The 12620-nt window shown below is 46.5% G+C and overlaps 1 protein-coding gene across 7 annotated transcripts in view; it reads left to right on the plus strand.

The window, feature by feature from the left end:
* Positions 1–12620, plus strand: part of LOC124014772 (peripheral-type benzodiazepine receptor-associated protein 1-like) — a 241513-nt gene that overhangs the window by 86838 nt on the left and 142055 nt on the right. For all 7 annotated transcript variants that reach the window (XM_046329861.1, XM_046329863.1, XM_046329864.1 and 4 more), the window contains exons 3-5: positions 74–181; positions 3544–3672; positions 12438–12599. In XM_046329861.1, the coding sequence (XP_046185817.1) occupies positions 74–181; positions 3544–3672; positions 12438–12599 (399 nt within the window). The remainder of the gene's footprint in view (positions 1–73; positions 182–3543; positions 3673–12437; positions 12600–12620) is intronic.

Consider the following 12620-nt stretch of genomic DNA (forward strand, 5'->3'; position numbering starts at 1 on the left):
GTCTCTGTGTTCCAGAATGGCACTGACTATAGGTTCTAGAGTTAATACGTTGTGTTCTGTCTCTGTGTTCCAGAATGGCACTGACTATGGCTTCCTGATGCGTCAGAACTCAGAGCTGCTGCGATCTCTGGATGAGATGGAGAAGACCTGCAACCACCTGAGAGAGGAGAACGTCCTGCTGGTAAAACACTGTTAACTCTTTGGAGGGGCTAGACTTGACTAAGACTGGACTAACAGGCTACATGAGGGAGCTAGAGGCCTGGACTAACAGGCTACAGGAGGGAGCTAGAGGCCTGGACTAACAGGCTACAGGAGGGAGCTAGAGGCCTGGACTAACAGGCTACAGGAGGGAGCTAGAGGCCTGGACTACACTACTCTACTGAGTTTAGGACACAGGGCAATTCCACAATGCTGAGACTCAGATTATTCACATTAAGGCCAGGCACCAAATGGTGTGATATGTGGGATATTTTAGTCCATTAATATGAGAAAATGTTTTAAAAGTTAATACATTTTATTGCCGATTTTGTGCGTTTATCAGAGTGCCATCAGGTAGCTTGATTTCAGATTTGTCATGTAAACAGATTAATAGGGAAATCTTTCTTCTTGCACAGCATGTAGGATAAATGTTTAAATCAAACAATTATATGAATCTGACTACTCACAATTGTATTATTGTTTATTGTAATATTATCGTAGTATTGACTGCGTTCTCAGTGCCGGCTGTGTTCATATTGGTCAATTACCATCAGGTAACTCACCAGCCCCACACGGCTCGTAAAACCAGCCCCACACGGCTCGTAAAACCAGCCCCACGTGGCTCGTAACACCAGCCCCACGCGGCTCGTAAAACCAGCCCCACACGGCTCGTAACACCAGCCCCACGCGGCTCGTAAAACCAGCCCCACGCGGCTCGTAACACCAGCCCCACACGGCTCGTAACACCAGCCCCACGCAGCTCGTAACACCAGCCCCACACGGCTCGTAACACCAGCCCCACGCGGCTCGTAACACCAGCCCCACGCGGCTCGTAACACCAGCCCCACGCGGCTCGTAACACCAGCCCCACGCGGCTCGTAACACCAGCCCCACGCGGCTCGTAACACCAGCCCCACTCGGCTCGTAACACCAGCCACCCGCGGCTCGTAACACCAGCCCCACGCGGCTCGTAACACCAGCCCCACGCGGCTCGTAACACCAGCCCCACACGGCTCGTAACACCAGCCCCACGCGGCTCGTAACACCAGCCCCACGCGGCTCGTAACACCAGCCCCACGCGGCTCGTAACACCAGCCCCACGCGGCTCGTAACACCAGCCCCACGCGGCTCGTAACACCAGTCCCACACGGCTCGTAACACCAGCCCCACGCGGCTCGTAACACCAGCCCACGCGGCTCGTAACACCAGCCCCACGCGGCTCGTAACACCAGCCCCACACGGCTCGTAACACCATCCCCACGCAGCTCGTAACACCAGCCCCACGCGGCTCGTAACACCAGTCCCACACGGCTCGTAACACCAGCCCCACGCGGCTCGTAACACCAGCCCACGCGGCTCGTAACACCAGCCCCACGCGGCTCGTAACACCATCCCCACGCGGCTTGTAACACCATCCCCACGCGGCTCGTAACACCAGCCCCACGCGGCTCGTAACACCAGCCAAACACGATAAAGGCAAACAAATCTTAAACTGCTAGAACTGTCAGAGCCTACGACCGCATGTAGCAGTACTTAATCACATAGTGGTACTGAACCAGCAGACCTAGACCCTGTCACACTGAAAGAGCCAAGACGTAGTGGTACTGAACCAGCAGACCTAAAAGGCACATAAAAGTAAAAGGCACATGGCAGCCCACTTGGAGTTTGCCAAAAGGCACCTAAAGACTCTCAGACCATGAGAAGCAAAAGTCTCTGGTCTGATGAAACCAAGATTGAATTTGTGGCTTGAATGCTAAGCGTCACATCTGGAGGAAACCTGGCACCATCCCTACGGTGAAGCATGGTGGTGGCAGCATCATGCTGTGGGGATGTTTTTCAGCGGCAGGGACTGGGAGACGAGTCAGGATCGAGGCAAAGATGAATTGAGCAAAGTACAGAGAGATCCTTGATAAAAACCTCCTCAGGACCTCAGACTGGGGGGGGGGGTTCACCTTCCAACAGGACAACGACCTTAAGCACACAGCCAAGACAACGCAGGAGTGGCTTCTGGACAAGTCTCTGAATGTCCTTGAGTGGCCCAGCCAGAGCCCGAACTTGAACCCGATCAAACATCTCTGGAGAGACCTAAAAATAGCTGTGCAGCAATGCCCCCCATACAACCTGACAGAGCTTGAGAGGATCTGCAGAGAAGAATGGGAGAAACTCCCCAAATACAGGTGTGGCAACCTTGTAGCGTCATACCCAAGAAGACTGGAGGCTGTAATCGCTGCCAGGTTCTTCAACAAAGTACTGAATAAAGGGTCTGAATATTTATGTCAATTTGATATTTCATTATTTTTTTAAATTATTATTATAAATGAGCAAAAACGTCTAAACTTGTTTCTGCTTTGTCGTTATACTGCATTGTGTGTAGATTGATGAGGGAAAAAAAAACTTTTTAATACATTTTAGAATAAGGCTGTAACCTAGCAAAATGTGGAAAAGGTCAAGGGGTCTGAATACTTTCCAAATGCACTGTATTCTCCCAGAGGGAATTGTTGATATGTTATCTTTATTTATGGGGGAATATTTAGTATTTAATATTTAGTACTTGACAGATAGAAAGATGAAAATAGTAATAATGCACAATCTGCTGTGGACAAGTCCGGTCCTGCATGTCTTAACAAAATGAAATGTAAATATTTACTTTAGCCGGTGTTAGGAAAAGTTAATTTGCATGGTATGCAAATATGTAATTAATGACATATCGGTTCATTTGTACATTTAGAAAAATACTTATGAACTGTTTCTACAAAAATATTTGTGTCTACATTCAACTGTGTCTACACTCAACTGGTAAAAGTTGATTGTGATCTGATTAAGTGGAACAAAAACTCCCTATTAGGGTGTGTTTTCTGGCCTTAAAATGTATGTCAAGCAAAAAACATTGATTGACCGTAACTCTATTCTCAAGGACTACTTTTAACCATTTCCACTGTTCCAAGGGTCTTGGGAAAAAGTTTCCAGAGCTGTGGAGTTAAAACTTAAAACCCAGAACTAGCTTTTGAGCTCTTCTCTTCAGTTCCAGCTACTGTACTATTTTGGTCCTGTTCTCACAACACCTGTCCTGTCCTGCTGTGTCAGACAGAGCTGCAGGCCTGTGGAGGAGGGTTTTGATACATCTCTCTCACACGGTGTTGGTGGCACCTTAATTGGGGAGGATGGGCTCATGGTAACGGCTGGAGCAGAATAAATGGAATGGTATCAAATACACCAAGCACATGGTCTCCATGGTTTCCATGGTTTCCATGGTTTCCATGCCATTCCATTTGCTCCGTTTCAGGCATTATTATGAGCCGTCCTCCCCTCGCTGACCTCTCTCTTTATCCTTCTCTCACACTGCAGCGTAAGAGCAGCGCCCCGGAGACGGAGGAGAAGGTGAAGCGTCTGAGGAGGAAGAACATAGAGCTGGCTGTCATCGCTAGGAGGCTGGAGGACAGAGCACACAAACTACAGGAGGCTAACCTCAAAATGGTACACTACACCTACTCTACAGATATAGTCTAGACTCTAGTGTCTTACTCTTTACATGTACAGTCTAGACCAGTGATCACCAACCTTTTCTGAGTCAAGATCACTTTCAGTCAAAAAGCAAGCTACTGCTCAGATTTTTTTTTTTTACATTAACCTCACACAAACAGTTTTGTAGGAATGAGGTTTGGGCAGTTGGCCTAATACATTATCACAGCATATTGGCTTTATGATTGGCCTGCCAATATTGTTATTAATCAGACTATATTATATTTCAAAACTCGAGCTTTGATAATAAAATAGATCAGTTGGTTTGGCACCTTTGAGGCACTGTGCAGCTCTTTGATGAATTGAAATAATTTGCTTTTTTGTTTTACTGGACTGGTGTTACCTCCATCTGATGGTCAACGAGGTCAAATCACGACATCAGTGATCTTCAGCTCGAAAAGTCAGGGCTCTAGAAAGATGATCGAGTTTTTGACTTTTCCCAACCACATCTCAGGGTCACTGCTCTCTCCTTCCTTTCCTCCGGTGAGACTGACGACCAGAGAGAGGGGACACCGTCTTCCACCTGCTCTCTCCTTCCTTTCCTCCGGTGAGACTGACGACCAGAGAGGGGACACCGTCTTCCACCTGCTCTCTCCTTCCTTTCCTCCGGTGAGACTGACGACCAGAGAGGGGACACCGTCTTCCACCTGCTCTCTCCTTCCTTTCCTCCGGTGAGACTGACGACCAGAGAGAGGGGACACCGTCTTCCACCTGCTCTTTCCTTCCTTTTCTCCAGTGAGACTGACGACCAGAGAGAGGGGACACCTTCTTCCACCTGCTCTCTCCTTCCTTTCCTCCGGTGAGACTGACGACCAGAGGGAGGGGACACCGTCTTCCACCTGCTCTCTCCTTCCTTTCCTCCGGTGAGACTGACGACCAGAGAGGGGACACCGTCTTCCACCTGCTCTCTCCTTCCTTTCCTCCGGTGAGACTGACGACCAGAGAGGGGACACCGTCTTCCACCTGCTCTCTCCTTCCTTTCCTCCGGTGAGACTGACGACCAGAGAGGGGACACCGTCTTCCACCTGCTCTCTCCTTCCTTTCCTCCGGTGAGACTGACGACCAGAGAGAGGGGACACCGTCTTCCACCTGCTCTCTCCTTCCTTTTCTCCGGTGAGACTGACGACCAGAGAGAGGGGACACCTTCTTCCACCTGCTCTCTCCTTCCTTTCCTCCGGTGAGACTGACGACCAGAGAGAGGGGACACCTTACATTTACATTTACATTTAGGTCATTTAGCAGACGCTCTTATCCAGAGCGACTTACAAATTGGTGCATTCACCTTATGACATCCAGTGGGACAGTCACTTAACAATAGTGCATCTAAAACTTAGGGGGGTGGGGTGAGAGGGATTACTTAACCTATCCTAGGTATTCCTTAAAGAGGTGGGGTTTCAGGTGTCTCCGGAAGGTGGTGATTGACTCCGCTGTCCTGGCGTCGTGAGGGAGTTTGTTCCACCATTGGGGGGCCAGGGCAGCGAACAGTTTTGACTGGGCTGAGCGGGAGCTGTACTTCCTCAGTGGTAGGGAGGCGAGCAGGCCAGAGGTGGATGAACGCAGTGCCCTTGTTTGGGTGTAGGGCCTGATCAGAGCCTGGAGGTACTGAGGTGCCGTTCCCCTCACAGCTCCGTAGGCAAGCACCATGGTCTTGTAGCGGATGCGAGCTTCAACTGGAAGCCAGTGGAGAGAACGGAGGAGCGGGGTGACGTGAGAGAACTTGGGAAGGTTGAACACCAGACGGGCTGCGGCGTTCTGGATGAGTTGAAGGGGTTTAATGGCACAGGCAGGGAGCCCAGCCAACAGCGAGTTGCAGTAATCCAGACGGGAGATGACAAGTGCCTGGATTAGGACCTGCGCTGCTTCCTGTGTGAGGCAGGGTCGTACTCTGCGGATGTTGTAGAGCATGAACCTACAGGAACGGGCCACCGCCTTGATGTTAGTTGAGAACGACAGGGTGTTGTCCAGGATCACGCCAAGGTTCTTGGCGCTCTGGGAGGAGGACACAATGGACCTTCTTCCACCTGCTCTCTCCTTCCTTTCCTCCGGTGAGACTGACGACCAGAGAGAGGGGACACCGTCTTCCACCTGCTCTCTCCTTCCTTTCCTCCGGTGAGACTGACGACCAGAGAGAGGGGACACCGTCTTCCACCTGCTCTCTCCTTCCTTTCCTCCGGTGAGACTGACGACCAGAGAGAGGGGACACAGTCTTCCACCTGCTCTCTCCTTCCTTTCCTCCGGTGAGACTGACGACCAGAGAGGGGACACCGTCTTCCACCTGCTCTCTCCTTCCTTTCCTCCGGTGAGACTGACGACCAGAGGGAGGGAACACCGTCTTCCACCTGCTCTCTCCTTCCTTTCCTCCGGTGAGACTGACGACCAGAGAGAGGGGACACCGTTTTCCACCTGATGCTGAAACTCAAGTCGAACCGCATCTGCCTCATGTACAAATTCATGTTGTTCCTATGACCAGAGAAAGTTAAATATTCCTTAATACTATAATCAACACGACGAGCTGCTAATAATAATAATAATAATAATAAAAGGCAGGGCTGTTGATACTCGGCTACTCGTTCATTGCAGCTGCAGCCCGAGTGGAAGTACGGAGAAGCTCGTTTTGTAATATCGTTGAATAAAAACAATGACAGTGCTGAATATAAACTTAAACATGAACTCACTCGTAAAACCAGCAGCTCTGTGTTCGTTGCCAGTCTCTCTGTCGTCATGGTTTTAAAAGTGATTCAATCTTACACAGACTAGTAGCCTATTAAACATGTCTGTAACCAGGGTCACGGAAGCGCTGTGATTTGAGCTATCCGATTGGACAGAGCAGTCGGTTCAAATCAAAATCAAATCAAATGTATTTATATAGCCCTTTGTACATCAGCTGATATCTCAAAGTGCTGTACAGAAACCCAGCCTAAAACCCCAAACAGCAAGCAATGCAGGTGTAGAAGCACGGTGGCTAGGAAAAACTCCCTAGAAAGGCCAAATCCTAGGAAGAAACCTAGAGAGGAACCAGGCTATGTGGGGTGGCCAGTCCTCTTCTGGCTGTGCCGGGTGGAGATTATAACAGAACATGGCCAAGATGTTCAAATGTTCATAAATGACCAGCATGGTCAAATAATAATAAGGCAGAACAGTTGAAACTGGAGCAGCAGCACGGCCAGGTGGACTGGGGACAGCAAGGAGTCATCATGTCAGGTAGTCCTGAGGCATGGTCCTAGGGCCCAGGTCCTCCGAGAGAGAGAAAGAAAGAGAGAAGGAGAGAATTAGAGAACGCACACTTCGATTCACACAGGACACCGAATAGGACAGGAGAAGTACTCCAGATATAACAAACTGACCCTAGCCCCCCGACACATAAACTACTGCAGCATAAATACTGGAGGCTGAGACAGGAGGGGTCAGGAGACACTGTGGCCCCATCTGAGGACACCCCCGGATAGGGCCAAACAGGAAGGATATAACCCCACCCACTTTGCCAGAGCACAGCCCCCACACCACTAGAGGGATATCTTCAACCACCAACTTACCATCCTGAGACAAGGCTGAGTATAGCCCACAAAGATCTCCGCCATGGCACAACCCAAGGGGGGGGTGTCAACCCAGACAGGAAGATCACATCAGTGAATCAACCTACTCAGGTGACGCACCCGATTTACTCGATTTAGTCACAGATTTGCTGGTCCACCGGGTAGGTGGTGAGTTTATCTCATAGGAACACTTTGCTTACTCGGTGCACAGGACTTTTGAATCAAGTGCACCTACCGGCAACAGCTCAACACGATTTAAAAAAAGGAGTGCAAGCCTTTATCGTTTCTTAGCTTTTCTACAGAAATATCGCTATTGACTGGTTGGCAACCACTGGTCTAGACTCTAGTGCCTTACTCTGTACACATAACCCTAACCCTAACCCTATACCTCAGTGGTATATACAGAGACGCCTATCCCTGTTTACAGATACCTCAAACGGGTACGCACTGCCTGTTACCCCGAGCTGACAAGGTAAACATCTGTCATTAACCCACTATTCCTAGGCTGTCATTATAAATACGAATTTGTTCTCTAAGCCTTGCAGTAAGGCACTAGATATATCTGTAAACGGTAATAGGCCAGCTTGTACCCGTTTGATGTATCTCTAAACGGCAATAGGCAACAGTTTCAGGTATCTGTAAATGTAATTTATTTTCTTTTACCTTAATTTAACTAGGCAAGGGTCCTTTTTTCAGAATTCAGAATTTCCGAATTTCCGCCTGACTGACGTGCCCAAAGTAAACTGCCTGTTACTCAGGCCCAGAAGCCAGGATATGTATATAATTAGTATCATTGGGTAGAAAACACTTTGAAGTTTGTAGAAATGTTGAAATAATGTATGAGACTATGACACAATTGATATGGTAGGAGAAAATCCAAAGAAAAACCAACCAGAATATTTTATTTTGAGGTCCAAGGCTCTTATAATGGAAAGCTATGGGTCCTATGCAATTCCAGCTCCCAGATTGCAATTTATATGGCTTCCACTAGGTGTCAACAGTCTTTGTTCAAGGTTTCAGGCGTGTTTCTTCCAAAACGAGGAAGAATTTGGAGTTTTGGTACAAAGAGTCACAGTGGAAAATCAGTCTTCCTCTCCGAGGAAGAGGACGCGTTAATTTTACTTTTCTATTGAACATACTTCTTTATGAAATATTATAGTTTATCTACATTTTAGGGTACCTGACGATTAAATAGAAACCTTGTTTGAACAAAGTTTAAACGGTAGCTTTTTGGATTCCTATGTCTGCATGTTGAATGAGTGGATTACTGAAATCGATGGCGCCAACTAAACTGACGTTTTGGGATATAAAAAAGGATTTTATCTAACAAAACGACCATTCATGTTGTAGCTGGGACTCTTGGGATTGCAAACAGAGGAAGATTTTCAAAAAGTAAGTGATTATTTCATCGCTATTTGTGATTTTATGAAGCCTGTGCTGGTTGAAAAATATGTTGATGTGGGGCGCTCTCCTCAAACAATCAGATGGTATGCTTTTGATGTAAAGCCTATTGTAAGCCATACAATGCAGATAGAGTTACCCAAATTTAAGCTTTTAACTGATATAACATACTTGTATGTTCATAAAATTTTTAATATTACGATTATTTATTTGAGTTGCCCTCCAACTTCACCGGATGTTGTCGACAGGTGTCCTGCTAGCAAGTGTTAACCTCTTCACAGTTCTCACTGCTCTGCAGACTTGGGCTCAAGTAGTAGTTTTCTTTCAAACACTTTGAGCTATGCTTGATTGAGTTGCCTGGCACATTTGAACCAATGGAATAGTTCCAAATGTGCAAACCCTGCATCAGGAAGGCTCATAGAAACGGTCAAAGAAAACAATACAGGCTCTGCTTGCCACTGCTCTGCACCAATGATGGAAGGGCGTGACTGCTTGAAGAACCCAGCTCTGCACCAATGATGGAAGGGCGTGACTGCTTGAAGAACCCAGCTCTGCACCAATGACGGAAGGGCGTGACTGCTTGAAGAACCCAGCTCTGCACCAATGATGGAAGGGCGTGACTGCTTGAAGAACCCAGCTCTGCACCAATGATGGAAGGGCGTGACTGCTTGAAGAACCCAGCTCTGCACCAATGATGGAAGGGCGTGACTGCTTGACGAACCCAGCTCTGCACCAATGACGGAAGGGCGTGACTGCTTGAAAGAAAAGATAAACACTGTTCCTGCTAGTGTCACTGTTTTTATTAAAGCTTACGTGTCCACTGTCTTGGCCTTCACCAGAGGGCCTGACTCCTTAACAAGTGGCAACATCCAAATCAAATCACTGTAATGAGCAGCACTGAATGGTTCACTGAGTGATGAATTGCAGTCATTGTTTGAGAATTACTAGTGCCCCTAAACAGTAAATGGAGTCATTGTGATTGGTTATGAAGAAGAATGAAATGTGTTTTGTGGCATTGCTGTCCAGTATCCACAACACACGTCTGCCTGCTTTATGTTGATCTCCACAACACACGTCTGCCTGCTTTATGTTGATCTCCATCTCCACAACACACGTCTGCCTGCTTTATGTTGATCTCCGTCTCCATAACACACGTCTGCCTGCTTTATGTTGATCTCCATCAGACACGTTCATGGTACAGCAGGTTCAAACACCAAAACCAACTATCTTAGGACAGGTCGAAACACGTGAAACATTCATGGATATTTAGCTAGCTTTCTGTTGCTAGCTACTTTGTCCCCGGAGACATAGCCGCCGGAAGTAGGGGTGCTGAAGCACCCCCTAAAAAAATTATATATATATAGTACCAGTCAAAAGTTTGGACACACCTACTCATTCAAGGGTTTTTCTTTATTTTTACTTTTTGTTATTATTGTAGAATAATAGTGAATACATCAAAACTATTAAATAACACAATAACACAAAAGTGTTAAACAAATAAAAATGTATTTTATATTTGAGATTATTCAAAGTAGCCACAATTTGCCTTGACAGCTTTGCCTACTCTTGGCATTCCCTCAACCAGCATTACCTGGAATGCTTTTCCAACAGTCTTGAAGAAGTTCCCACATATGCTGAGCACTTGTTTGATGCTTTTCCTTCACTCTTCACTCTAAACAAATTATAGTCTTTGCAGCGATTCAACCAGGAAGGCCTGATTCACGCAGTCTCCTCTGAACAGTTGATGTTGAGATGTGTCTGTTACTTGAACTATTATTTGGCATTTATTTGGCCTGCCATTTCTGAGGCTGGTAACTCTAATGAACTTATCTTCTGCAGCAGAAGTACCTTTTGGTCTTCTTTTCCTGTGGTGGTCCTCATGAGAGCCAGTTTCATCATAGTGCTTGCTGGTTTTTTCAACTTCACTTGAAGAAACTTTAGAAGTTCTTGAAATTTTACAGATTGACTGACCTTCTTGTCTTAAAGTAATGATGGACTGTCATTTCTCTTTGCTTATTTGAGCTGTTCTTGCCATAATATGTACTATATCTTTTACCAAAAAGGGCTATCTTCTGTATACCATCCCTACCTAGTCACATGACTGATTGGCTCAAACACATTAAGAAGGAAAGAAATTCCACAAATTAACTTTTAACAAGGCACACCTGTTAATTGAAATGCATTCCAGGTGGCTAACGCATGAAGCTGTTTGAGAGAATGCCAAGAGTGTGCAAAGCTGTCATCAAGGCAAAGGGTGGCTACTTTAAAAAATAAAATAAAATATTTAGATTTGTTTAACACTTTGTTGGTTACTACATGATTCCATATGTGTTATTTCATAGTTTTGATGTCTTCACTATTATTCTACAATGAGTAGGTGTGTCCATGCGTTTGGCTGGTACTGTATATATTTCACAAAAGTAGTTCACTGGGCCTTTAATAGTACCATATTAGAGGAAAACATTATAATTTGAAAATGTTGATTTTTGACTGAGAGTTGGAACCTTGACTGACTAGCCTACAGGGAATAGCTAGACTTAAACTATGTAATACTTAATGAACGGGTCAAGGGGTATAAGTCCACTATATAACATGAGAAACTAAGGAGATGATTGTGGACTTCAGGAAACAGCAGAGGGAACACCCCCCTATCCACATCGATGGAACAGTAGTGGAGAGGGTAGCTAGTTTTAAGTTCCTCGGCATACACATCACAGACAAACTGAATTGGTCCACTCACACTGACAGCGTCGTGAAGAAGGCGCAGCAGCGCCTATTCAACCTCAGGAGGCTGAAAAATTCGGCTTGTCACCAAAAGCACTCACAAACTTCTACAGATGCACAATCGAGAGCATCCTGGCGGGCTGTATCACCGCCTGGTACGGCAACTGCTCCGCCCTCAACCGTAAGGCTCTCCAGAGGGTAGTGAGGACTGCACAACGCATCACCGGGGGCAAACTACCTGCCCTCCAGGACACCTACACCACCCGTTGTTACAGGAAGGCCATAAAGATCATCAAGGACATCAACCACCCGAACCACTGCCTGTTCACCCCGCTATCATCCAGAAGGCGAGGTCAGTACAGGTGCATCAAAGCTGGGACCGAGAGACTGAAAAACAGCTTCTATCTCAAGGCCATCAGACTGTTAAATAGCCACCACTAACATTGAGTGGCTGCTGCCAACACACTGTCATTGACACTGACCCAACTCCAGCCATTTTAATAATGGGAATTGATGGAAATGATGTAAATATATCACTAGCCACTTTAAACAATGCTACCTTATATAATGTTACTTACCCTACATTATTCATCTCATATGCATATGTATATACTGTACTCTACAACATCGACTGCATCCTTATGTAACACATGTATCACTAGCCACTTTAACTATGCCACTTTGTTTACTTTGTCTACACACTCATCTCATATGTATATACTGTACTCGATACCATCTACTGTATGCTGCTCTGTACCATCACTCATTCATATATCCTTATGTACATGTTCCTTATCCCCTTACACTGTGTATAAGACAGTAGTTTTTTTTTGAATTGTTAGTTAGATTACTTGTTGGTTATCACTGCATTGTCGGAACTAGAAGCACAAGCATTTCGCTACACTCGCATTAACATCTGCTAACCATGTGTATGTGACAAATAAAATTTGATTTGATTTGATTTGATTTGATTTGAACACGACCAGTCAGAACTGGCCTATTTGTGATGAACAGTCCTTCTTTGTGTTGACCCTTAACCTCTAACCCTTCCCGTCTGTCTAGGTGAATGCCCCAGCTCCGGTGGAGCAGTACAAGCGGGCGTTCGCCCGTCAACGAGCCCGTGATCTGGCGCAGCACGCAGACACATTGCTCTCCAAGGACAAGGAGATCGCCGCCCTGCAGCAGGAGTGTAGGGAGATGGAGACGCGCTTGGGCACAGCCAAGGTACACAATACCATATCCCAG

The sequence above is a fragment of the Oncorhynchus gorbuscha genome, linkage group LG02, assembly GCF_021184085.1.
Source record: "Oncorhynchus gorbuscha isolate QuinsamMale2020 ecotype Even-year linkage group LG02, OgorEven_v1.0, whole genome shotgun sequence".
NCBI lineage: Eukaryota > Metazoa > Chordata > Actinopteri > Salmoniformes > Salmonidae > Oncorhynchus > Oncorhynchus gorbuscha.